At 33.7% G+C, this 25,577-nt stretch overlaps 4 protein-coding genes and 1 long non-coding RNA gene across 7 annotated transcripts; 3 read left to right on the top strand and 2 right to left on the bottom strand.

Moving 5' to 3' along the window:
* The first annotated feature begins 349 nt into the window (after window positions 1–349).
* Window positions 350–6,510, top strand: LOC109851851 (protein kinase DC2). 2 transcript variants are annotated; one of them, XM_020422353.1, is made up of 7 exons: window positions 350–763; window positions 948–1,510; window positions 1,619–1,722; window positions 3,262–3,424; window positions 3,962–4,225; window positions 4,730–5,060; window positions 5,250–6,510. In XM_020422353.1, the coding sequence occupies exons 3-7, from the start codon at window positions 1,632–1,634 to the stop codon at window positions 5,394–5,396; spliced, it is 996 nt and encodes a 331-aa protein (XP_020277942.1). In that variant the 5' UTR covers window positions 350–763; window positions 948–1,510; window positions 1,619–1,631; the 3' UTR covers window positions 5,397–6,510. The 2 variants fall into 2 exon arrangements, with proteins under 2 accessions (XP_020277942.1, XP_020277941.1); XM_020422352.1 differs by having other exon boundaries at window positions 948–1,722.
* Window positions 6,511–6,567: 57 nt separating this feature from the next.
* LOC109851856 (sodium channel protein Nach-like) lies at window positions 6,568–9,994 on the top strand. Its single transcript, XM_020422365.1, has 8 exons — window positions 6,568–6,919; window positions 7,020–7,280; window positions 7,356–7,500; window positions 7,590–7,667; window positions 7,823–8,050; window positions 8,155–8,339; window positions 8,424–8,527; window positions 8,631–9,994. The coding sequence occupies exons 1-8, from the start codon at window positions 6,675–6,677 to the stop codon at window positions 8,747–8,749; spliced, it is 1,365 nt and encodes a 454-aa protein (XP_020277954.1). The 5' UTR covers window positions 6,568–6,674; the 3' UTR covers window positions 8,750–9,994.
* A 102-nt stretch (window positions 9,995–10,096) lies between these two features.
* Window positions 10,097–11,683, bottom strand: LOC109851857. Its single transcript, XR_002249940.1, has 3 exons — window positions 11,504–11,683; window positions 11,132–11,287; window positions 10,097–10,620 (listed from the first exon to the last, which is right to left on the bottom strand). It is a non-coding gene; the product is annotated as an uncharacterized LOC109851857 (long non-coding RNA).
* Window positions 11,684–12,600: 917 nt separating this feature from the next.
* Window positions 12,601–18,132, bottom strand: LOC109851839 (carbohydrate sulfotransferase 11-like). Its single transcript, XM_020422317.1, has 5 exons — window positions 17,468–18,132; window positions 15,076–15,472; window positions 14,626–14,913; window positions 13,798–14,033; window positions 12,601–13,725 (listed from the first exon to the last, which is right to left on the bottom strand). Exons 2-5 carry the CDS (start codon window positions 15,397–15,399, stop codon window positions 13,560–13,562), a joined length of 1,014 nt encoding a protein of 337 aa, XP_020277906.1. The 5' UTR covers window positions 15,400–15,472; window positions 17,468–18,132; the 3' UTR covers window positions 12,601–13,559.
* LOC109851840 (inactive hydroxysteroid dehydrogenase-like protein 1) lies at window positions 14,877–25,261 on the top strand. 2 transcript variants are annotated; one of them, XM_020422318.1, is made up of 6 exons: window positions 14,877–14,947; window positions 19,961–20,126; window positions 21,401–21,593; window positions 21,752–21,988; window positions 24,305–24,648; window positions 24,855–25,261. In XM_020422318.1, exons 3-6 carry the CDS (start codon window positions 21,437–21,439, stop codon window positions 25,071–25,073), a joined length of 957 nt encoding a protein of 318 aa, XP_020277907.1. In that variant the 5' UTR covers window positions 14,877–14,947; window positions 19,961–20,126; window positions 21,401–21,436; the 3' UTR covers window positions 25,074–25,261. The 2 variants fall into 2 exon arrangements, with proteins under 2 accessions (XP_020277907.1, XP_020277908.1); XM_020422319.1 differs by lacking the exon at window positions 14,877–14,947 and adding an exon at window positions 16,677–16,880.
* The last annotated feature ends 316 nt before the right edge of the window (window positions 25,262–25,577 follow it).

The raw sequence follows: 25,577 nt of genomic DNA, 5'->3' as shown, positions 1-25,577 counted from the left end.
TTTATGGAGTTGACGCAATTCGTTTTTTTTTTTTAATATTTTATTCGAGCGCGCGCTCATCTAAACGCAAAGTCAAACAAATTTAAAGCGAACGTTTTTATCAGTCACAATATTTTCAAAGATTTCTTTTTTTTTTTTTTTATCGAAGCGTGCTTTTATCTCTCGGAGCGGAGCCAATCTTCCGGGATTGATCGCGGTTCCTATAAATCTTGGCAACTCAGAGGTGGTACAGACGTGATGTTCAGTGAGAGTACGCGCGAGAGAAGTGGGAGCGAATAGGGGATGGGGAGTCAAAGGAAAAAGAGAGGGGGTAACAGAAGGATAGACAGCCTTTTGAGATCCCTCGGTTACCAGTTTAGTTCTGGTTGGCATTCGAGCGCATGCTGTGCACGGTCCAAGGATAGCACAATAATCTTTAATCAGGAGTTTTGACGAGTCACCGTTTCATCGATCAATCTGATAAACATTAATATAGAAAAAAAAAAAAAAAAAACGTATTTTGCGCTTCAGTACAAACTTTTGCTGCTAAAAATCTAAGTTTCTGGTGTTTTACGTGGTGCAGTTTGACGTTTCTCTCGGAAAAACAATTTTAACAACTATGGCATTTACGCACGTGCACCGCTCAGTCGCTACACGTCAGCGTTAATTGATGTGTTGTCTCTATATCGCAAATTAAAAAAAAAAAAAAAATTACAATCTGCAGTGCGATACAAGTTGAACTTTTACAACCAAGACTAACGAGCTCGGTCAACAAAGCCGCCAGGTACATGTCAGAAATTACGAAGTGAACGGTAGAGGTTGTCTGATTGCAAATAACCAGTCTCGCACGGATAGTCTCGAAGCGAGGAAATCGCAGTGACATTCGCGTGACACGTTCACAATTACGCACGAATGAACGAATACAACTCATATGTATATATGTATTTTTTTTTTTTTTTTTTTTCTAGAGGAGCAAGCACGACAGGCTCGATTCGATAATATTTGTCGATAAAGTCGATCTATCTAGCGTGTTGCGGCGCACGTGGAAACGCGGAAAGCAGACTTGTTTTCTGCGTTCGCGTGTTTTTTTATTGCAACACGCACTTGATAAATGACACTTGTGAAATTCACACGAATACACACAGTTTCACCGTTTGAAACGAAGTTGGAGGGAAGGAAGTTCGTTGACAAGATTCGTAACGATCCGTTCTCAGGTACACTTTGCTACCTGAAAGGTAATATTCCCCCTCTTCTCATTCTCCGACTGAGTCATACACACGAAAACCACCACATACACAATCACCATCATACATACAGACATATCCTATTCTAACCTGAGGTAGACTGCGAAAAGAAGTAGTTACACGACTTTGATCTAAGTTGTCATATGAGATTTTTTCTCGCTTACACTGGTCGTTATCAAGAACTAACGAGTCGAGAAGCTGCTTCGGAAAATCCACGTTTGAGCAGAGGTCAAGAAGAGCAGATATGAGAGCGAGTCGTCGTCGGTACGCAGTCTAAGAATATCACGGTGTGTAGATCGTTGAACTGTAGAGGCTTCCTTTCTTCTTTCCGCGTGTCGAGGTGCTCGCAAGAAATAAATCAGAAACTTTCTCTGACGACGCGTTCTACTCGGCAGTACTACGTAAACGATGTCGGGGGACACCACGTCCGATGACGAGGGATCGCAGGAGGATTCACCGCGATACGACGTTGATGACTTGGAAATTATTAAAACTATCGGTAAGTTTGGATATAATTGCTAGTAAGATATCAAGTATTTATAAGTTGTTTATATTAAAAGCGCACGCGCGTGCACATACACAAACGTATAAAGTTTCTTTGTTTTATATTATCGACGATCATATAACTCACAGGTGGTGAGTTACGAGCAACGTGTGTGATGAAAGCTTCTTTATTGTTTTGTTTGCTTCGGAAAAAAACGTGTTTCTGTTTTTTCAACCATTATATTAATCTTAATTTGTTGTTTGTATAGATATGTACACATATATATTTAATATTGTTTTTGTGTCTTTTTTTAATTGATTTTTTTACTAACTTTTTTATATTTCTAATTATTTATTCAATCACTTTGTCTTTACAACTAATAAAGTTTTCGGTTATTAATTTAAAACAATCTGTTATTGAATTTTAATAAAAATTTCACTAAAATAAAACATTTGAGATTTTTATCGCTTGCTGAAAGACCTTTTCATTACAATAGAAATAATATTTTTGACAAGTTTTAAATGAGAGAACAAGCAAGAAAAAGAAAAAAGTACCGTTCACGACTTAAGGAAGTGGGGCACCAGAGAGTGAGAGGGTATCGAGTGTATATTTAACTTCTGTTAAAGCCGGAATTATATGTGGGAGAGTAGTTCTGTAAATTGCAGGTGCTCGCTTCGTGTGATTTCTTCTCTTCTTTTCTTTTTCTTTTTAATTTTAGTCTGAATAATTTCGTATTCTCGGAACAGAGAGATAACGAACATTTGTTCGAAGAAATGTCCTAAAAGTCTTACAACATTCGTCTTTTAAACGTGTTCTGAATTTTTTTGTATCGTTCAAAGCAATTTTTGCTTTGAAAATCGCTCGGGCAATGTTGCGCCGAAATTCGCGTTAGTCGCACGAGTATTTAAAGCGTTCACGCCATCACCGGAAGCGCTTCGTCGTTTTACCGTTGACACCTGTTCCGAGCCGTCGTTGGCAGCGATTCTTGTCGTAGGTAGACGACGCTTATATATCGCGCCGCGCTCTCTCGCGACCAATTTCGTCGCCGTTCTACGCTTTCGACGTGTATATATATATATAGGTATGTGCTCATAAATAATGCAAAACCTACTGGGAAAAGCAATGCAGCGGTCAATTCGGGGTTTAATTTGGCCAGGGCTCATTGCACGCGCGCGCACTAATTGGTCACGGTACGTTAATCTGAATAACCGAGTCACCTGCATTCGTGGGAAAGTGCATTAAACAGACCGCGTCACGCAACAAGCATCAGATTAAAAGAACGTTGACGAGCAATTAACCGTCACTTTAATGATCGAGGTTCTATTATGCGATACATTCTGCGACGACAAGTAACTTTTTTGTTATTCATGAGACTTATGCTGTATTTCGCAATGTCGACGTAGCATTATCTCGCACAAAAAAAACATTTAATAAAATTTAATTATTTTGTTTGAGCGACAAAAAATTATGATGAAAAAATATTGAAAAATATTGAAATTTAATATTTACAAAAATTTAATCGCGCTGATCTAAAAGATCCATTGTGATTTTCAGGTACAGGCACATTCGGCAGAGTAGTTCTCTGCAGACATCACGGCACGTTCCTCGCATTGAAAATCCTTTCTATGGTCGACGTAATCAGATTAAAGCAAGTCGAGCACTTACGAAATGAAATTACGATTCTCAAAGAAGTTAAACATCCTTTTATCGTTAACATGTAAGTAACTTTTGCGGTCGCTCATCGAGCGTTTTTTCTGTATTTACGAACAGCTTAAAGCTTCGTTGACGAGTGTACGGACATAACGTATTTACATATGTGTTCGTCAATGAAAATCAAACACAGTTGTATTGATTAGCAGTATTTACCACACACAAATGAATGTAAAATTATTTGCAACAATTCGCGATTTGTAAATTATTTACAACGATATATACATACAATCGATTTACATACATGTATATATTGTATAACTCTCTTGAATGCGACATAATTAACTGAACAAGTAAAGAAAGTGATGCGTTTGTCGGTCGAAGAAAGGATTCTTCACGCGACGATTATTAGACAAAAAGCGCAAACAGAATTATAAGGAAAGTGATACGCGTAAAATACCTGCTTGACTAGTTTTGCGTTGTGACAAGAGAAATCGATCGCGAGAAAAGCGTTTTTCTAGTGAGGAGGGAGTGCGAAATCGAAATTCGTTCGCGTATAATTCGCAACACACGATTGGTTTGCTGATTTTTCTCGTCTTTTCAGGCTATGGAGCGGCCGAGATGAAGCCAGAGTGTACATGCTGCTGGAGTTTGTCGCCGGTGGAGAACTCTTTTCTTACCTGAGATCGGCCGGAAGATTTGCCGGACCGACAAGCTGCTTTTACGCCGCCGAAATAGTCTGTGCACTTGATTACTTGCATAGCAAACATATAGTTTACAGGGATCTCAAGCCAGAGAATCTTCTCCTGGACAGTCAAGGCCATCTGAAAATCACCGACTTCGGCTTTTCTAAGAAACTCACAGACAGGTAATTTCGAAAGAAAATGCTGTAATCATACATATAGATTCTATCTTCTATCTAGAAGATATTTACACAAATATCATGTGAGATTTATATGTTTATGCGCCTATTAAACTCGCGGTATAATTATAAACTAAGTAGTAGTTTCTCATATATGATGTACCAAATAAAAAAAAGAGAATAGAACACTTCATTGATTGCTCTCACACGATAACATTGCACTATTCGTTATGCAATAAAAAAGAAAATATTTTTTTGTTTCTTATTGCGCATCTCCTAGACGAAACTATCTTCTACATCGCGATTAAAATGTTATCTAGTGTAACGTGTGATCTTATCTTTACTTCTCTCATTGGACTTTACTTTTTGTAAAGCTCAGATCTTGCTTGTTTAAAGAGACACGTGTATTATCGTGCAATTAGTCAAGCCCCACTTGTTACTTCGTGTCAGCTCGTCACAATAAAATAACTTGCGACAACGTGGCTATAATTAACACGTAAACAATTTTAGAACATGGACGTTGTGTGGCACGCCAGAATACTTGGCGCCAGAAATAATTCAAAGCAAAGGACACAACAAAGCCGTGGACTGGTGGGCGTTGGGTGTCCTGATCTATGAGATGCTGGCGGGATATCCGCCGTTCTTCGACGACAATCCCTTCGGTATCTACGAGAAGATCCTGAGCGGCAGAATAGAATGGCCGAAGCACATGGATCCTATCGCGAAGGACCTGATTAAGAAATTACTGGTAGCCGATAGAACGAAGAGACTGGGGAACATGAGGCAGGGCGCCGAAGATGTCAAAAGGCACCGATGGTTCAAACTGGTCGAGTGGCCTCTGGTAAATTTTGCGCGCATTTTTAATTTAATTAAATTCGCGTGAGATATTACGTAGAATACATGAGTAACTGTTGAAAAGATAACAGAAGATCCCGAAGATTTAATATTCAATAAATGTTATCGCGCGCATATCTCTATATTTCGTGTTCCGCGACGCAGCAACAGTTAAACGATCGATCAATGTCCGCAGGTACCGCAAAAAGCCTTGACACCACCGATAAGGCCACGTGTGAAAACGCCGGGTGACGCCAGCTGCTTCGACGACTATCCCGAGACCGACTGGCGTTCACAACCACCTTTGCCGCCGGATCAATTAGCTTTGTTCCAAGATTTTTGACAGCTAATGTCGCGAGTTTACCGAGGAAACTTTTATACATGAAAGAACTTTGCTCTTTGTGACGCAGAAACGTACGTGATCGCGTAATTTGACAATACGTCGTGTGTTTAATTTTCCATCGTTACGTATATCTGTACATATAGGTAACTTTTTATATGTATTTTACTGCGAATACTATTTATTTGTACGTGCAGTCTAGGCTAGGCGTTCTTTTTCATTTTTGTTTTTGTGAACTTCTGTAAATAAAAAAAAAAACACAAGAATTGAAAGAAGAAATTTTATTAATTCAAATAACTTTTATTAATTGTTGTTTATATTAAAAAATTGGAAAGTTAGATCTTTTATCGATAGATATATTGTTGCGATGCGATTCAAATCGTATCGTTATTAGCAAAATATCGATTCTTATGTTCATCCGGCAATCGTCGTGGCAAGTAGATTTTGTTTAACGCACACTGCGTTATTATCTGATAAACAGAATATTACAAGTGATTTACCGTCATCTATTTCATTTATTTTGCAAAACGTGGTAAATAATTTAAAGTGAGCCTTGGCACGCGACATTTGCATGTCTGATCTTTACCGCGCGATAAAAATCAACATGATTCTGTCCAAACCACAGTATAAAGCAATTCTACGTAGAAGTAACATTGTTGGTACGTCAAACAATAGTTTTACGTGAAGTACTTTGCGAAAATAGCGAAAAGAAATTGACAAAGCGCACTTTCCGAGAGCTCTCCGAATTGTTTGCATCATGATGCCAAATATTTTGCAGAAGAAACAAACAGTGAAGAGAATCGTAGTGAACCGCGTAGAAATCCCAAAGAAGATAAGCAAGGAAAAGTTATTCAACCGCGATAAATCACGTGATGTGCGATCAGAAAGTAGAATAATAAAAATTGTTCGTAAGCTTGTGCAAGAATATCTACAAGATACTTCGATACATGGTTTGAAATATCTCGGCAAAATACGAATAAAATCTACTATTATCGGCAAACTCTTCTGGGGATTAATTATGATCTGCAGTTTTGTGTGTGGGTAAAACACATATATGTCTATTTAAACTTTCGTATAAATATAATATCATTATACAATATTTTTATATATTTATATATACACACATATATATATATTTAAAATTATGTGTATATATATATATTTTTATATTTATATTTTATGTACATATATATTTCTCTCATTTCTATCTATTAAGAGAGATACGTTACATAATACTGTAATGACGATACGTACATTAAAAGTTTTTTACGTTGTGTGCAAATGCGCTCTTTTGATATAATTTCCTCAGTCTTATCTTGGATGCTCTGGAAATTCTGGATACGGTACTCTGCTAATCCAACCCGCACCGTGGTCGACACTTTTCAAGCTCCGATATTCATAGTTCCTTTTCCCGCCGTAACTCTCTGTCCTCTGATACAGCCGTTGAAGGCAAGACGTGATGAGTTATTGCGACGTTTGCGTTTGCCGCACAACATGAGTAACCACACAGCAGCTTTCTTGCTTAAGTATGTGCGTTAATTTTTTTTTTCATAAAAACTGCAATTTTGTATGAAAACAATCGAGTTTTAAGTTTTTAACAATACAACGTTACGAAATTTCTCTTAGATATGGGACAGCGTTTACGAGTGAACACGTGCCCGCTGGCAAGTATTACGTGAACGACTTGAAGGCGCTGTTAAAACTGAACCACATAAACTTAGTGGAGTTCATACAACTTCTGCGGCCATGCGAAGACATGTTCGAAATTTGTTACTGGGACAATGTCAAAACAAATTGCAGTGAAATATTCAAAATATCGTACACCTTTCAAGGTGTTTGTTGCTCGTTCAACTATCTTCTTGAAGATCTTATTGAAAGTGGCAACAGGTATTGAAATGTTTGTTTAATTTGTGCTCGAGTAATCAATTTTTTCTCACGTTTTTATTTCGGAAATCGAATCAGGAGTAAGTACGACACTGGTTATCGAAGATCCGCTTTGTTCGGCGCGAGATCGGGTCTTACAGTTATTCTACACAAGGATTTGTTAGTGACAAATGACAGTCTGGGAGAAAACATCAGATTTGCAACAAATTCCGTCGGTATTGTGGTGTGTACAATTGAGTAAATTTGTAACATTTTGACACGTCATGTGAATAAAAATAAAGACATATATATTCTTTTTTTCCTACAAAATAGATGTTTGCTCATCATCCTCTGGAGTACGTCGGCAGCATATCCCCCAGACAAATTCTACAAGCTCAACAAGAATTACGGGTGATTTTAATGTTTTTCATATATGTATACATATGTAGAGAGAGAGAAAGATTTTTTCAATATTGATATTGTAAAAAAAAAAATATTTGAGTTCTCTTAATAACAAGTAACTGTTGTGTAATATCTGACTGCTTCCTGTGATTTTTATTCGACAGGTTTCTATAACACCGCTTGTCAAAAAGAAGCTCGACAATTATTATCAAGTCGACAAAACTACCGGCAGATCAGTTCCGCATTGCATAAACGACACTACGTTTCTGAAGTATTTCCCTTCGTATCGGTATCCGAACTGCTTTGTCAGCTGTTCCATCGACGCTACTGTCAAAATCTGCGGTTGCGTGCCATATTACTACGTGCCCATGGCAAAGAAATATTCTTTAAGAGTAATTTGAAATTTTTCTAGAAATTATTTTTTTTCGCATTACGTCATATATTCGCTACAGCTGCACAACATGTTCAGTTCTATATATCTCGCATGCCCTGACAGCTTTGCGAATGGGAGGATTTCGGGTGTCTTTACGACAACATGAAGTACATACGCATCATCAAGAACTTCAAAACGGATAACTTTACGTGCGACTGTCAGAATCCATGCTGGGATATATTTTACGAGATACAAACTTCCTCGATCGTGTTAAACGGTAGACATAACTTCAATGTCTCCCCCTTTTAGTGAGTTGAAACAAAGCTGCGACGTTGCTTAAAACACGCTTACACATGTACGCATGTTAATTTATACGTACGTATTTATTCTAGTAAAAATATTACGGACGATCAAGCTGTTCTAAGAGTGTTTCTAAGTTCCGAGACTTACATCGAAATGAGTACAATTCCGATGGCAGATGAATTATATCTATTAGGTAAATTATATATTGTTCTTCTTTTTTATGTATAAATATGTTTTTTTCTGTTTTTAAAAAATTTTTTTCTTAGTAAAAAAAATTAATAAAATCAACCTTTCAGCATCCATAGGAGGCATATTCAGTCTTTTCGTCGGATGCAGCTTCATAAGCGCTATCGAAATTTTTTATTTTTTGTTCATATTTTTTCGTTCTTATACCAATTCCAAGAAATCAAAATAATCAAGCCGAAGTTTCATCAACGAAGAGTACCAGGCATCGTATACCTACGCAATAACATTAGGTAACACGTTTATCGTCGTAAAGCTCGCTAAGTGAGCGGTTCGATCGTATTTTCGTCGAAAAGGTAATTGCGCGCGAAATAACCGCTAATGTTACACGCACAGACATTACGCACATCCTTTTTCGAGACGCACCGGGTGTTACGAGCGCCGCATCATCACGCGAAACTGGAACGATTAGATCTATTTCGGGCGGGTTACTGGAGCTGCTCGTAACCGCTTTGAGTTCATGCCCGTGAAAATATTTTACTACGACAAGAGTGTCCTACAATTCGCGCGAGCTTTTGGAGCTTTCAAAATGAGAACGTTAAAATGAATGATTTACAGCCCCGCTTTCGGTCTCTCCCTCTCTCTCTCTCTCTCTCTCTCTCTGCTTTCAAGGCATCGTCGTCCGATTGATTATGTAATGTCACTTTGTATACGTCAAAATTTTAATGTTTTTAATGTGCACGCACACCTGTTCTTTAATATTGGAAGCAAAACGTAGAAGAGAAATACATACATATGCTCGAAAATAGTAACGTGCGAATATAACGAGTATTTTCAATACGGTCAAGTTCGGAGATGTGTTGAAGATTTTTGAGACGCAGAATTCAAAACACTCGATCTTCCGAAGACCAATATACTTTGACTAGTTTCGCGACAAAAAAAATGAGACGTATAAACATAAATAAGACGGCAGAAAAGAATCGAATATATTTCGTAAAGAATGCGAAAGTGGATATTTATATCTCAAGAGTTTTATGAATAAAACAAGAGCGAAGTAATTCGATACTTGAGAGCCACGCAGCCTTTAGGAATCTCTGGGTCTTATGTAATAAACTTGAAAAACTTTTAATATAACGCGAGGTTTTAATTGCCGTTTAATATTGAAATGCGTACTATTCATGTCGGTTATTTTCGTGAACGTCATTGAAAATATCGACTTAATTCTATATACGCGAACTTCGAGAGCTGGAAGTGCCGACTATTTTTGGAGAAACGCCCACACGTCACGGCCATACTACGTCCATGTTGTTCAGAGTTTACTTTTCTATTTGCTGCGCGTGAAACTTGAACTTTGCGTTGGAATTCACATTCTATAATTAATCTATAATTAATCTGTAATTCAATTTTTTTTATTTTACGCAGATATTGTGTTTCGAATATACGTGAAAGCGCGCAGCTTTGTTTTGGAACAAAAATGTGAACATCACAGTAAAATTATCGACATTTCGCGAACAAAAACATTTATTATATTGCTCGTGAGAAAGAGATACTTATAAAACAAAGATGTAAAAGATGTAAAACAGTTTCAAGAAATTATTTATGTACACTGAAGTAGAATCGATAGAAATACATCCGATAGAAACGTACGAGAAAAACTTGACGCATTTATTTCGACAACTTTAAATGAGCACAGTTGAATGACAATGATGTAGAAAATGCTCGTGAGATAATAAATATTGCTTTAATTGTTTTAAAATGTCCATTATTGAATAATAACGTGTATAAGAACGTGTGTATTAGTCAATGTGATATAGATGGTATAAGTTATATTTTTAACAGATAGCCGATTTTTTTACGACGAAATTCGAAACGAAATAATAGGAGATTAACTTTTATAAAAATTCTGTCTATTTATCCTGTGAACATATTGCAAGATAATTTTTGCCGCGGAAATTGATTACTAAACGATCAAAGCAATTTAAACATGTCTCTAGACATCTATAAGTAATGACGGGAAGCGGTGAGCTTGGAACAAGGTGTCCATGTCGATCTTGGTTCCTCTGGATGCATCTTTTCGACACGTGTCTGCTCTGTTTTTCAACCCTAAAATATGTGTTGCATGTAATTCAATATATTAAGTACAAATTGAAATATAAATTTAGTTTTTTTTAATATTAAGTCAAGTTGTTGTGATATTTCATTTGTAGTTTATTGATTATAATATTACAGATAAGATAAAAAAAAAGATAAATGTCAAGACATGATGAATAATATACAATAAAATTATATATAATAGAACTGCATTTCATATTGTATTCGAAGAGTTTATAGTGATTGATATGACAATTTCTTTTTGTCTCTAGTTTTATTATTAACTTATAACGTTATACGATTTTGTAGTTAGCGCGCCTACAATTGATTTATAATTCAGATAATGAAGTAAAAATTGAGAAATAATCAAGTATGTGCATTATTATAATATAATATATATAATATTGTATATATATAATATAATATAAATAATATTGTGTAAAAGAAAATAGTAATTAACTTTATACAAAGAGAAGTAAAAGAAACTAAACTTAAAATACATCCGATGATAAACGTAACTCACCATGTGGCAAGGAATGTCTGCTCTGTTTAGAAAAACACTCCTGAGTACAAAACCCAAAGTGAAATTAGAAGAAGAATAAGGATAAAATATGTCATCAGAATGTTCTTGGTCTCGTGGGCAGCTTGTGGCATTTTTGATCGATGTAAATAGCGCACTCTGTGTTGTTACATACAAATTTTATCACTAAACACACTTTATTGTTGACCGATATTAATTTTTTGCTTTGATTTCTTGAAAATTAATATAAAATCAAAAGATGTACATAAATTAAAAATAATTTCTATTATTAATATAAATTTATTTTACTACTTATTGCTTATTGTAAGCGAGAATGAGATTGATTTTCATCTGAGAAATAACGACGATACTCACGGCTTGAGTTACCACGAACTAATTGCAAACGTATTTGAATCTTGCCGCGTTCTATTATATCTGCCGCTCTGAATTATTTTAAATTACGAGAGTTTATGAAAACACTTTTATATATCTTCGAGGTCTATAAAAATTAGACGTTCCTCGCAACTTTACGTGCGGTCGTAGACTAGATCGCGCGGCGCAGGATCCGCGCGCACGAACCCCCTTGTGATCCCGAAATTCCTCCAGGAATCGCATCATCATCCCCCCTCCCGTTGGTTTGCACGTACAAACCGTGGTCGCATCTTTACGCGTAAAAACATTTTCTGCTCCAGGATTGGTAGAAGACGAGATCCCACCAGACGGTTGATGTTGACTCGGACAGCACCGCGAGTTTTCGCTACCTCGGAGTTATATTAAGGCATTATGGATGTTAGCGTGTGTTTAACTTCCTGGGTTAAAACGCAGCTCGATCGGCTCCCGGGAGGTAACCCCGATCACAGACAGACGCGACAGGTATCGACCAGCGCGCTCGAGATCATTGCGAAATTAAATACGCGCCGGTCCATTAGGCGCAATTAGAAAATTGCAGAAGATGTGCGGTGTGTTATTCTGAAACACGTTTGCGCCGGAATGACTGCCAGAACTGTTGCGCGCGATTAAGCTTTCACTCTTCGGCCGATGTGTGCCAATATAGAAGACTGTCCATCATTTTCGAGCTCTCGTCTATATTTAAACGCGTTTAAGCCAAACATCACTCCTCGATACATAATGTACGGACGGACACCTCTCTCTCCAGCCGCAACTCCAGTCTTGTAATTGCGTAACATGGAAAAACACGGTAATACAGGTACCTCTACTTCGCTAATTTACGAACTGTACAATGAAGGCGCAGAAATATTGTTCGCAGTACCGGATTTAGAATCAAGAACGCGAAAATTGTTTTTTGAGTGAAAGAGAACGTATCAATTATATATATATATATTTTTAATTTACTGACTCTTTTCTCCCGACTTCTAATTTCAATTACTAAATAATATCGATAAGAATTTTAAAATCAGAGACTTGGATCTATCGTTGAATTGCTTATATAGCTGACCAATCAATTAGCAAACTTAATTGAATAATTATTATATTTATTGCAACACTGTAATATACACTGCGTATACATAATATGTACATATCTTTCTATAATTAATCATTCATTAGTTTGTGGTAACTACATAGTTCCTCATCTTTCCGCATAAAAAGATAGAAAAATAAAAAAATAAACGTAGGTACAGTCTCTTAAACAAATAATTACATCGCATGTATATGGCTGTGTTCGAAACAGTGACTTCGAGCACGATATGACACGAGAATATATTTCGCGTTACGAAAATAGTGAAGGAAAACCTTTTATTAACGAATTAACTCATGCATACTTAAGCGAAATACGCGTATAACCATAGAGAACATGATCGTAAGACGAAGTTTTGTCTTATAAACTGTGGTTCTTACGTAGTACGTAGTTGTCTCATGCGACTCTCTTTTGCGAAACTCGACGTGCAAGAAGCCCAACAGTGATTTCTTAACACAAGGAAAATTACACCGAATTCTCTTTTTTAAATTTGTTTTAATATTCCTAAATTTTTTTCTTTTGGCACAAAGCTCCGCTATATGCATTTAAAAAAATAATTTCGTCACATCTCTACATTTTACACGATCAAGTGACTCATTAGCTCGTGGTTTAATACATAGACATTTTTTATACACGCGTAATAAAGTGTAACAATATATAATTAAAAATTATTGAGGTAGTATGCAATTTTCTTTATACACAAAACAGTTTTCACAAAATTGTGGAAACAATGCTCGAAAGAATCGGATGTTGAAATCGAAATCCGAAATATAACAGAAAACGTACGGAAATCGTCTTACGTATACGCATTCATAAAATGCGACATCTCATTCTGAGCTATCTTGCGTTACATCGACTTTCGACAGACGAGAAACTCTCGCACACGTAATCTTATCCAGTACTTGTATCACATGTGTAATATATATACGTTCTATTCGTATTAAAGATAGCTACTCAAGCCAAAGAGAATCCCAGCACGTCCTCCAACGAGTAGTCAAACAGTCTTAAGTCTAATTTGTACAAATCCGCCAGCTTGCGAAGCTGCTTGTAGCTCAGAGTAGAGTAGTATCTGTCCAATTTTTTCGAGGTCGGTTCGTTGCTAGGCGGTTTAGGTGGAAAACTGTGCGAATAATTGCGTTTTATTACAATACTTTGAACGTCTGATATCCTTCTGAAGTGTTTTGTTTTTTACCTTATAGACGTGACGCCTATCCGTTCAAGAACTTCAGTGGCATCCTCGACTAAACTCTCGTACTTGCTCACGAAATTGTAATTGACTATACAAGGCTGACATAATTCGTATATCGGTCTCCAGTGTTCGTTCCGAGTCCCGTTCTCGGAGTTGTCGGTGACAAAGTCGACGAATTCGCGAAATGTTACGTCATCGCCATTTCTCAAAGACTCCTCGGTCGCGTTTTGTCTATATTTCTGTGAGCAATAAACAGGAATTTTATTTTTTTTTTTTTTTTAGTTTTATATATATGACTGTTTTATTATTTTGTGGTTGATTAAGATAGTTATTTATCTTTATTTTCATGAGAAATTTTTTATTTTACTAAATCTGTGTGTATGATCAACTGAAACAGAGTTGTCATTAATACTCGAAAAAGATATAAGCAATATAATCATTCACGCTATCTTATGTAAAAATCTTGCACGCGGTATTTTTTAAACTTAATTTATCACAATTATCATAACAGGATATTCCTAGCTTTTGCGAGATCTAAAAAAATACTTGTTTTACGTATAGACACGCAGCTCTCGCGCGGTTTATATCACTAAAATAGTTCGTGCTAAAACTTTCCACAGAAAAATCTTGCGATTCATTTATTTACTCAGCGGACTCCTCTCTTGCCGCTAAACTATCGTACGGTTGTAACGTGCGAAATATGTTCTGTAAATACATTATGCGTTGAACAATATTCGATCATCGATGTGAATTAAAAGAGCGAAAAAATGCGCATTTGAACGAGAACAACACGAAAAGTTGTGCTGGATTAAAGAAAATTCGCGCGTTTACCTTGACAATTTTCTTGCCGAAACGACTCTGGAAATATTTTGCGCTTTTCTCATGCTTGGCTTCCAGTTTGTTTCGATAAGCCGATAAAAGCCTTTCCAACGGATGCCGTACGACGATAAGCTTGTTGTACGTCGCTAATTTATTCTCTATCTCGGGCGGCGTATAACTGTTCAGTCGTTGAAAATTACCCGGAGAGTGAGCTTGATCGGCTGGTATTTCTAAGGGGTCATTACCGGGCCATTTGCCGGTCGCGATCATTAGCACGCGTTTCCAATTTGTGCAAGCCACCTGAAAGATACAATAGTTTCGAGTCAGAGAGCGTGTAAGAATGCACTCTGATATTTTTTCTTGTGTGTGTGTGTGTGTGTGTATAAATTGCTATTCTTATTATTCTAATAAAAGCTATATTGCGCACATATATGTTGTTCAATAACAAGGTAAATTTTGCACCTTTGGAACGTAACAGTAGAGTAATTCGTGCGAATCGTCCACGAGGATATTACGGAACAAATCTGGATTTAACGCTTCGATATCCATCTCGTTACTTTCAAGCTCGCAATTATATTGCAATCTTTCCTGTCGCTCCATCAAGGCCGATCTGGCGAGCGCGTTTGGTCCGGTCCAGGAATAAATGTATTTGTTCGACTGTTCAAGCAGTTTCCCGTCACCGTCGTTCACCGAGGTCTGCGCAACGTTCGTGTTTGCGCTCGCGATTGTTTTCCATAGAACGAACGCAACGAGCAAAATTGTACTCCACACTTGACATCCTGTCATCGTTTCTCCTCCTCGTCCACCGCGGACATTGAACTTCCTCACAGACTATCACGCAAACCGTAAAAATGTGATTCTGCAAAAAAAAAACAAGAACGACTGAGTTCTACATTCTATGTTTCATCAGAACATCATTACGAAACCATAATGGTAGAGTTTCGCGAGCTGCAACAAACGTTTCGTGCTACCTAGTTTAGACAGACACATTTGTAAGTCGGCTCGGTGCCGACTAGTTCAAATCTTTTACAGCAGAGTATGAGATAAAAGTCAACGACAATAAATCATATCAAATGAGAACGTACATATGTTTTAAACGCGCATGTATGTACGAATATAAGCACGAGAAGAAACATGAAAACTTGAAATATTTATTGTCAAAGATTTATCATACGCACACAAGAAATTTTTTCTGCTAAAATATAGTGAAATTCTTAACAGTAATAACGCAACATACGTGCAATATCACATGTGCGTAAAACTGATATATTAATCGACATTAAATACAAATAGGTGGTTCTAGTAATCGATGCGCAGACACGAAAACCTGGTTTACTTAGGACTGGAAGTGAAGCAAATATTAGCGAGAGTCGACGTTCAATCTTTATATTTCTGATAGTTTTTCCAGTTGATTTTGCGACTGGTTCTTACACAATGTGCAATAAAATAAATATATTGTAAAGTAAGATAATAATAATAATTATTAGAAATGTTTGAACTTCTAAACAAAAAAACTTTTTTTGTTTATTGAACTTTGCATTTTCTTTTCTTTAATACGAAGAATGAAAAAAACATCTTTCTAGGCCAATGTTACGTTGTAGCATTACCGTAGTAAAAGAAATAACAAAACCAAGTGCAATTATATCACAATGTAGATAAATATCTGTGATATGCTTGAGCATAGAACTTGAAAGTCGTATTACACAAGCGCAGCAATGCTTGAAAAAATTGCTACTGAAAATATGCGCATTTCCTGCAGATATAAATCTATATTTCTTTTGTGTAAAACTTCATTTTTTATTCTTAATTATTGATTTTCTTTTTTTTACTAGTTTTTTAAATAAAATTATACTATATTTCTCTATTTTGTTAATATACAAATGTTAATAAAAAGCATATTTATGTACAAAATATATATATATTTTTTTAATACAAAATAATTAATTGTCCTTTTTTTGTGTAAAATTACTTATAAATCTTTATGAAAATTAATATAAGTTTTTTTGATATTGAGTCATAAATTCGATAAACTTGTCACCTAAAAAAGGAAGACAAATAGCACAAGTGACATTCTGTTGAAGAAAGTGGAGCGTAATCGTGAAGCGACTGACTTGTACAGCACGTGTCAAAAGCACGCGTTAAAAATCAGATTGTCATTGTCTACAAAAATATACATATGTAATAACAAAAATTTAGCTCAACGAGTTATAGTGACGTCAGACGCAAAAAACCTAAAAATCTTGAGACAAAAACACATCTTACCAATGGTAAGTGACAAATTAATTATTATAATCGGCTATTTTCTAATTTTACATTATAATTTATATTGATGTTATTGGTTGCAAAAAACTTATATCAAAATCTAAATCTAACAAAATTGACACGTTTCACCATTATGTGTTAACTTACAAATTAATTATCATTAATCAACTATATTTTAGTTCTATGTTGTGTCTCGTATTGTATAACAGAAATGTTAATTAAAATTCTTTGATTGTATAATTCCAATAACATTTACCATGACATCTTTAATATACATTGACAAAATACTTAACTCGAATCAATATACATCTATTATCATTTATAACCGCAAATAAAAATTAAATCGTCGAATATAAGAGTTAATTCTCGAGTTCAGTGTCATTCGGACACAATAAATTATTTTGATGATGACACAAGCGGTGGTATTCGTAGCACAGTTCACTGTTGCGAGGCTGATGTTACGGCAATCGATCGCGATCGATTCGAGAGCCGCGCCTCTCTTTACATTCACTTGATTTGTACACCTTAACGAACTTATTGTAAAACGCGTTTTATACAATAAAAAAAACCGAACACAAGTTTTTCAACTTACTTTGTGCAAATACGATGCGTGGTCAGACACAGTTTCCAAATTTGAACAACATGTTTTGCGAACATGTGGATTCTTTGAAGCGTGCAATCATGTGTGATGAGTGTATCGCAGTTTTATAAAGACCTTAACCTTTCAGAACAGCAAACTGGATCCGGTTTTTATCGAAAAACTTCATTCAAATACATCAAGTTTTTTGAAAAAAAAAAAAAACTCTGCGTTTTTTTCTTTTCGAAAATCTCAAAATTAACAATCAACGGCGAACACGACGCGAATTGGCACGTAAAAAGAACGTAAAAGAATACGATTGGTCAAGCAGCCGATCCGTGTAGCAGCAGGCGATAATCTTGGGTCGGCTTGGAAGGCCCTCAGAAATGAGACGAAGATGTGTCGGTGCGTTGAGGTGAAAGACGCTGCGCGCGCCTCTTCGTTCCGTTCTCGTTGTTTTTTCGACCATGTTATTCCCGGATTGGTCCGTCTTGCTCCGATCCAAGTTCAGTTCCACGGAGTTTCCCCACTTTAAACCGGGCCCGTACATGTGTCTATAAACGAAGGCCACATGTAAAACCACAATTGCATAAATCATCTCAAACTAGCCGAATTATATCCACACGTGTGTAACGAGTCTTCATCAGGTCAAAAACCGCGGAATATGATAATGACATAATTTTTGAAATAAAACAATTAACATTTTGTAAAGAGTTTAATTAAATTACATATTAGTTTATTTATACTTTCTTGATTTTTGATTTCTTGACTTATTGTTTTATCTCTTTGCATTAGTTGCACATTCAATTTTGCTTTCACTTTTATATCGTATAGATGAGTCTTCTTTGAAAGTGTTCTTTTTCAGCCATCTGAATAACTACATACAGCATATAATCAAAGATTTCTTACATATGATAAGACAATTTACATATTTTTTTCGTTAAAATTTAGTTATTTATCCTTGGTAGGTTTATATATATTTTAACTGCAAAAAGAAGATAACAGAAATTATTACGTTCAAAAGATGTTATTTGATTAGATTTATTATTTTATTTGAGATTGATAATTTTTCTTAATAAAAACATGTATTTATCTTTGTGTCAAGTAAGTAAAAAATAAATTATTAATTAATAATTATTTTAGTTTAAAAAATCGCATTAAGTAATAAAATTGTTTATTTATAATTTTTAAATAAAACATTTGTATTATAAAATTCTACAGCTGAAAGGTATAATGTATAATATAAGAACATATAATACAAAAAGATAAATATAATGTAGACACATATAATATTTCTTAATATTTTTGAATTTGGAAAAGTATGATTAAAAAAATTAAAATGTATTAAATAATACTCTTTCACTAAACAATTTTACATACCTCTGAGAGATATGTTATCAATATGAGAAATGTAATAAAAAATTTCACATTTCACATATTTCTATTGTATAAAAATGTAATTTGTTACAAACAACATATCAGGAAGAAATTAAAAATTTTTGAACCGAGTCTTATTATCCAAGCAAATAAGCACTTTTGCAATTCTACACTTGCGTTGCAAAATGCACTAAAGTTGCTCGTTGAGCGAAATATNAAGTTCAGAAATATCTGCTGTGTTAGCAAGAAAGTAGAAGTTTTAGACAAAGTATAAAATTGCAAAAGAGTCTCGTACACATACGTACAAAGATATAAGTCAGTAAGCTTTATCGTAAGATTTATCGTAAAAAAGTATAGGTCGGTAAGCTTTATTGTCTAATAAAGTGACAACACGCAATTTCAATCACAAGTGAATGTCAAGTAAGATTGCGAAAGAAACATTAGCGGAATTGCTTCTATCTATCTACGTTGCGTTCATAAGAATCTTTCAGCATCAATGTTAAATGAAATTGCGCAATAGAGATGAGAGAAATGATGAAAGACATTTTTCATTTATATAATCTAAACATATACAGATAAGAGGTCTGATAAAAAGTTCATGTATAATTAATCTAAAACTATACAGAATATAGCTAAAAAATATATACTTATACAGAATATAATGATAAAAAAAGATTTTATTATTTGCAAAAGTATTTGCATTATATTTTAAGATGCAAAAATATGTTAGTTAAAACATGGATGTATCATCTCTGTTTTTTTTTTATTTTCTTTCTTTCATTTCTCTATTGATAGTACAAAAAACAAAATGTATATAAATTGCCAGTCGCAATATTGATATTTCATTTTATTGTGTTATAATTATTTTAAGATTAGANCTAATTATTATTATTCATTAATATTTACACCTGTGGTATAATATTGTTACTAATCAGGAACTTGTGACATTGCCGTCAGTATTTTTTATTATAAAGACGTCAATAATTACTTTTGAATTTTAAGATGACATGTACTTGAGTAAACTTAATGAATTTTTCTTATCGAAAAAAAAACAGCACAGCTCNCTGACTTTACTACTTAGCCTTTATACACTCACTCAAGCNAAATCACAAGCATTNAGTTTCTCTTTAGCCTTCGTCCAACAAGCATCTCNGAGGCTCATCGACTCTATCTGTGCAGAGAAACGTCGGGATAAACTGTATGTAACTGAAGACGACAATCAGCATTTGAATAAAGGTGTTGCAAGAAAGGAGCGGTTAATCTCAGTTGCAACATTGCCGAAAATATTTCAAGTTAGGTAATATACTTTCACATTTAAAAACCTTGGTCTTATTCACGTATTACGTCCCTTTAAGTTATGCAATATTTTTATACAAAGACATAGTAACAATTAAAAATATGTAATTAATATTAAAATCATCAAAATATTATAATATAATAATAATAAATTATAAAGCTTTTGAGTTAATAAATTATATTAAAAAAAATCAAAAAAAAATTCATTTAAAAGTTGCTAGTGCGCAAGAAATAAAGTTTTTTTCAGATACATTTTGACCTTAAGATTTTATTGCATTTTTTTCTCAATACAGAAATAAAACCTACTTTTAAAGTGAATTANATAACAAAAAACATAAGATAACAAAAAAATTCCTTAAATAGTTTTGAACTTTGGATAGCGGAGAAGCTTCAAATTCGGCTNACGGTCAGAATAATAGTTTTTGTTTTTAAATTCCACTTTCCACTTATAAGATATAAAATTCATCTGTCAATTCATTTTGAGAGTTGACCTTTGGGAAAAAATTCTCGATCTACTGCCTATTTCTTTATATCTCCCGATAGCTCTTCTGAATAAAGATATACAAACAAATTTACTTTATCTTTTAGATAAAACAATTATGTAAAAAAAGATAAAATTATTGAGAACTTATCAAAGGTGAAAAATTGCGTACTAATGTTTGATTCGTATAATTTAAATTTACTTTGGGAAAAATATTATCCTCACGCAATTCGATGTTCACGTTGACTCTGATGACCTCATTCTTTTGAAAGAAATTATTTTTTTCTTGTACGGTAAATGGCAAGAAATATGCGCTGCAAATAGCATAAGTTTCTTTTTTCAATGTTCTTTTTTNAATAATTAAAGCAAATTGATAATTACTTTAAATGTAAATTTTAATTTTTAAATGCAATAAATAATTTATACAAATATACATGATTAAAACTTGAACAAAAACTATACACAAAGTAAAGCTTGAACTATTGGATGTAAATAATCTTTATAAACAATAATAATCTTTAATAAATATAAACTTTTATAAATATAAATTTTAATAAACAATAATAATCTTTAACAATATAACTTTTATAAACAATAACTAAAACAGTGATAAGTAAATTTCTTCTGAGCATGTGGTTTTGTTTCTTTNTTTGTAAAATTTCATTTAACAATATGAAAGAATAATATCAAACAATATTTACAAAAACAAATTTTAAATAACATTTTAGAAAATTGTATTTAAATATAGGTAACACAATAGAACATAAATAGAATTTGTTATTATTTTCTTTCAGTTTTCTTTCAAGAACATAAAACAATAGCAGAAAAAGATGATACTCTTAATAGTATTTTGGCTGGTCATCAGCTTAATTTTCTGGGCTTTATTTGATTCCATAGTGCAAATTTTGCCTGTTCTGTGGGAAATTATTATGCAGATATACAAAAAGAAACCAATTGATTTTCGAAAACAATTTGGTGAATGGGCAAGTAAGCACAATTTATTTTTTAACATTATTTAAACCATTGATGATCTTTAAGTGTAATATTTCTTAACTTATCATTTTTATGTGTGATCTCAATTAGTGTACAGAAAGTTTTATTAATATTTAATGTGGTGTTTAATATAAGAAATTTGTATATTTCAGTTGTAACTGGTTCTACTGATGGTATCGGTAAAGCTTATGCTAAAGAATTAGCAGCAAAAAACATGAATTTGATTCTAATTAGCAGAAACTTAGACAAACTAAATAACACAAAACAAGAAATAATGCTAATAAATCCAAAGATTGAAGTGAAGATCATAGTTGCTGATTTTAGTGAAGGAAAAGATGCTTTTGATAAGATTCGTTCTCACTTGCAAGATATAGCAGTTGGCATATTAGGTAATCAAACAATTTAATTTGTTTATATGCACTTTATACGTTAACTTATAACAATTTTATACAGCAATTTTACCCCTGAAAGATTGATGTTTGTTTAGCCTCAAGGGGTGATAAAATTCTTAATGAAGCATAAAAGAGTAATTATAAAAGTAATAAAGTTCGAAATTTGAATTTTTTATTGTGTGTAAATTGAGGTGTCCTCGGGCTCGTGATAAATTTCAAAATGGAATGTGAGAAGAGGACCTTACGAACCGGTTGCAGGGTGTTGTGCAAAATAATATACAACACCCTGCAACCGGTTCGTAAGGTCCTGTTCTCACAATCCATTTTGAATTTTATGTTTGTATAAATATACAGACCTTTTAAATTTTTTTGGCCAGTATACAAATGTCTATCCGTGTAATTTTTTAGCTTGAAATTAATGAGGTATTAAGATATCGGTTTTTTCTCGCTGCTATTGCTAAAGCTTTATAAAGTTATTCATTTGAAATCAGGAATGATATAAAAGACAAAAAAGGCTGATTGAGATTTCATGAAACGATAAATTGTTTAGGATGTTTCGATAATTTTTGATTATTTTATTTTAAATATAAATGAGTACTATAACAAATGTCAATTTCGTGCAAACAAAGGTGGTTAATATGTTTATACAATTATTGTTTTTTATCTTTTATACATAATATATATAAATATAAGTACATTGATAATGGCTGTTTGAAGCAGACACGGGCGTTGGTGTGTGTGGTTGTAAAAAATTAACTTATTGAGACAAAGTCGTAGAACGTTTTCGATCTTATGTTTAGGTCTTTTTCTCTCTCTCTCTCAATATAGTTCTACAAAATAATATTTAATATAAAAATTTGCAGAGATAATACATAAAAATATTATTGAAAGACTTACATAGATGTAGAGATGGTCATCCCATAGGTGTCAAACTAAAGTTCGTGATATAGAAACAAAAATTGATCATCACAATCTAACGAGGCAACGCATCATTTGAAAGATCGTTCGACAAAAACTTCTTTAAGTCATTATTTTAAAAAAATGTGTTTCAGTCTCTGTTTAAAAATGTCATAAATAAGGTCAAAGGGATAATTGTTGTCAATTAAAAATCATGTCGAAATTCTTTGAACGAAACTTTGGATGTGATAAGAAGGTTTATGATGCCTTATATAAATAATTATTCTGAAAAATTTTCAAAAAATTTCCTAAAGACACAAATACACACTCAGCTTTTTATAGTATCAATAAATTCAGGATCAAGATTTATTGAATATATAAAAAGAATTAAGGATTGAAACGCAAGATGAAATTCTTTGAGCTTTTTAGACGTCTAGATTGTGTCTAATAATAGAACAATCACGTGCGACTGGTACTATAAATCCACATTTTCGGACAGGTATTTAAATTATCACTCCTCACATCCAGTCTCTCAAAAAATAGGAANTATTATGCTGAAAATATATAAGATTTATTAAGGTTCTTAAGAATTCTCTTCCTCTATACGTCTTTCGGTTGTATATAAAATAAATTGCCGTTATTGTAATGCGTCGTACGTTGGACAAACGGGCAGAATGTTGCAAACGAGAATAAAACATAAGAACCATATTAATAGGAACTTCTCTCAGAGATCTGTGATTACTGATCACAGAATTCAATATACTCTCACGATTTCAATTGGGAACGTGTTAAAATATTAGATAATGAGAGATCTTATAATAAGCGTTTGAGATATCGGAAACTTTATATGTAAAAAGTCAGAGGCATGATCTTAATTTACACAGCGACACTGAAANTCTAGATAGATCATATTTATCATTTGTGGATAATACTTGTGACTGAGCTGTGTGATCGTTGATTGTGGCTTTGACTTCTATTTAAATCTGCGCACACTGTATAGTCTTCTCAGTCGTGTTGTTACTTTTGTTAAGCGGAAGTCAATGTTTGTTCTTATATCACGAACTTTAGTTTGACACTTATGCGATGACCATCTCTACATCTATGTAAGTCTTTCAATAATGTTTTTATGTATTATCTCTGCAAATGTTCATATTATTTTGTAGAACTATAAAAAAAGACCTAAACCAAAAGTCGAAAACGTTCTACAACTTCGTCTCAATGAACTAATTTTTTACAACCACACACATCAACACCCGTGTCCGTTTCAAACAGCCATTATCAACATTCTTATATTAATAAATTTTGAAGCTGTCTACACGCATTATTATTTATAATATATATAGTTACATAAAATAATTTTTTTCAAATGTAATTAGATAATTGAACAGTATCTTAAAATAAAAATTACCTTTTCAGTCAACAACGTGGGTAAAAATTATGAATATCCCATGTATGTTGGAGAAGTTCCGGAAAAAGATCTGTGGGATATTATCATGTTGAATGTAGGTGCGACTACGTTAATGACGCGATTGGTTCTCGAGCAGATGCAAAACCGTGGACGAGGCGCGATCGTCAATGTCTCTTCCGGATCAGAGTTTCAACCGCTACCGTTAATGACAGTGTACGCCGCCACAAAGGCATACATAAAGAACTTTTCCGCAGCTCTTAGAGCGGAATATTCCAAATTTGGCATAACTGTTCAACATTTATCGCCACTTTTTGTCAACACAAAAATGAATGCGTTTAGCCCGAGACTTCAGGTACACTGCATATCAACAATATTTTAACATGTGTAATTGGATTCTCTATGAACAAAAATTTCTTTTTGCAAAGCTCATTTGTATTGCGTCAATGTTATTTCGCTGCATATTAACTTTATATGTTGCATTGTTTCTTCGCGCTTTTCCTACTTTTGTGACACTTCAATTTTACATGTTATATAGTTTTTTATAATTATTTGTTATAGATTTCAAATATATTTGTGCCCGACACCACAACTTATGCGAGAAACGCAATTGACACTCTTGGCAAAATAGACAGCAGCACTGGATATTGGGCTCATAGTTTACAAAAATTTGTTACCTTAACATCACCTGTATGGATTAGAATGAAAGTAGGAAAACTTTTGAATGAATACTTTAGACAAGATTATTTCAAACTGAAAAAACACGTAAAACTGCAATAATATGTGCATATATAAAGCACATAATGTTTTTATATTTACCTTATGTAAAAGACGAATTAAGTGATTATTTATTGCTTTTTTATATAGAGTGGGTATAAAAATTACTACTAGCATTCTATAATATATGTATATATTCTAACGTGTATTAATTTTTACGGAGATATGACCAGTTACACAAACTAATAATACATTTTTATTAAAAAATTAACACAATTTTTTAATAAATACTTTTATAGAAAAAACATACAGTTGTTTAATTACAATTATTGAAATTAATATATTAATATATTTATATATATATAATTATTGTTTATATATTTATATTAATGTATATAATTATTGTAATCAGGGACTCGGACCGAAATGAAATTTCGGTCCGTTTACGGTTACGGTCCGATGCTGTACCTGATTTTCGGTTTCGGTTTCGGTTTCGGTCCTTTTATCAAAAACGGTGACCGTAACCGTTTGGATATCGATTTTTTTCGGTCACAAGTGTTTAAGTAT

Source organism: Pseudomyrmex gracilis, unplaced genomic scaffold, assembly GCF_002006095.1.
Source record: "Pseudomyrmex gracilis isolate BER0280 unplaced genomic scaffold, ASM200609v1 scaffold_21, whole genome shotgun sequence".
NCBI lineage: Eukaryota > Metazoa > Arthropoda > Insecta > Hymenoptera > Formicidae > Pseudomyrmex > Pseudomyrmex gracilis.
The sequence above is the reverse complement of the archived record's forward strand: the minus strand, read 5'-3'. Positions and strand labels throughout refer to the sequence as shown.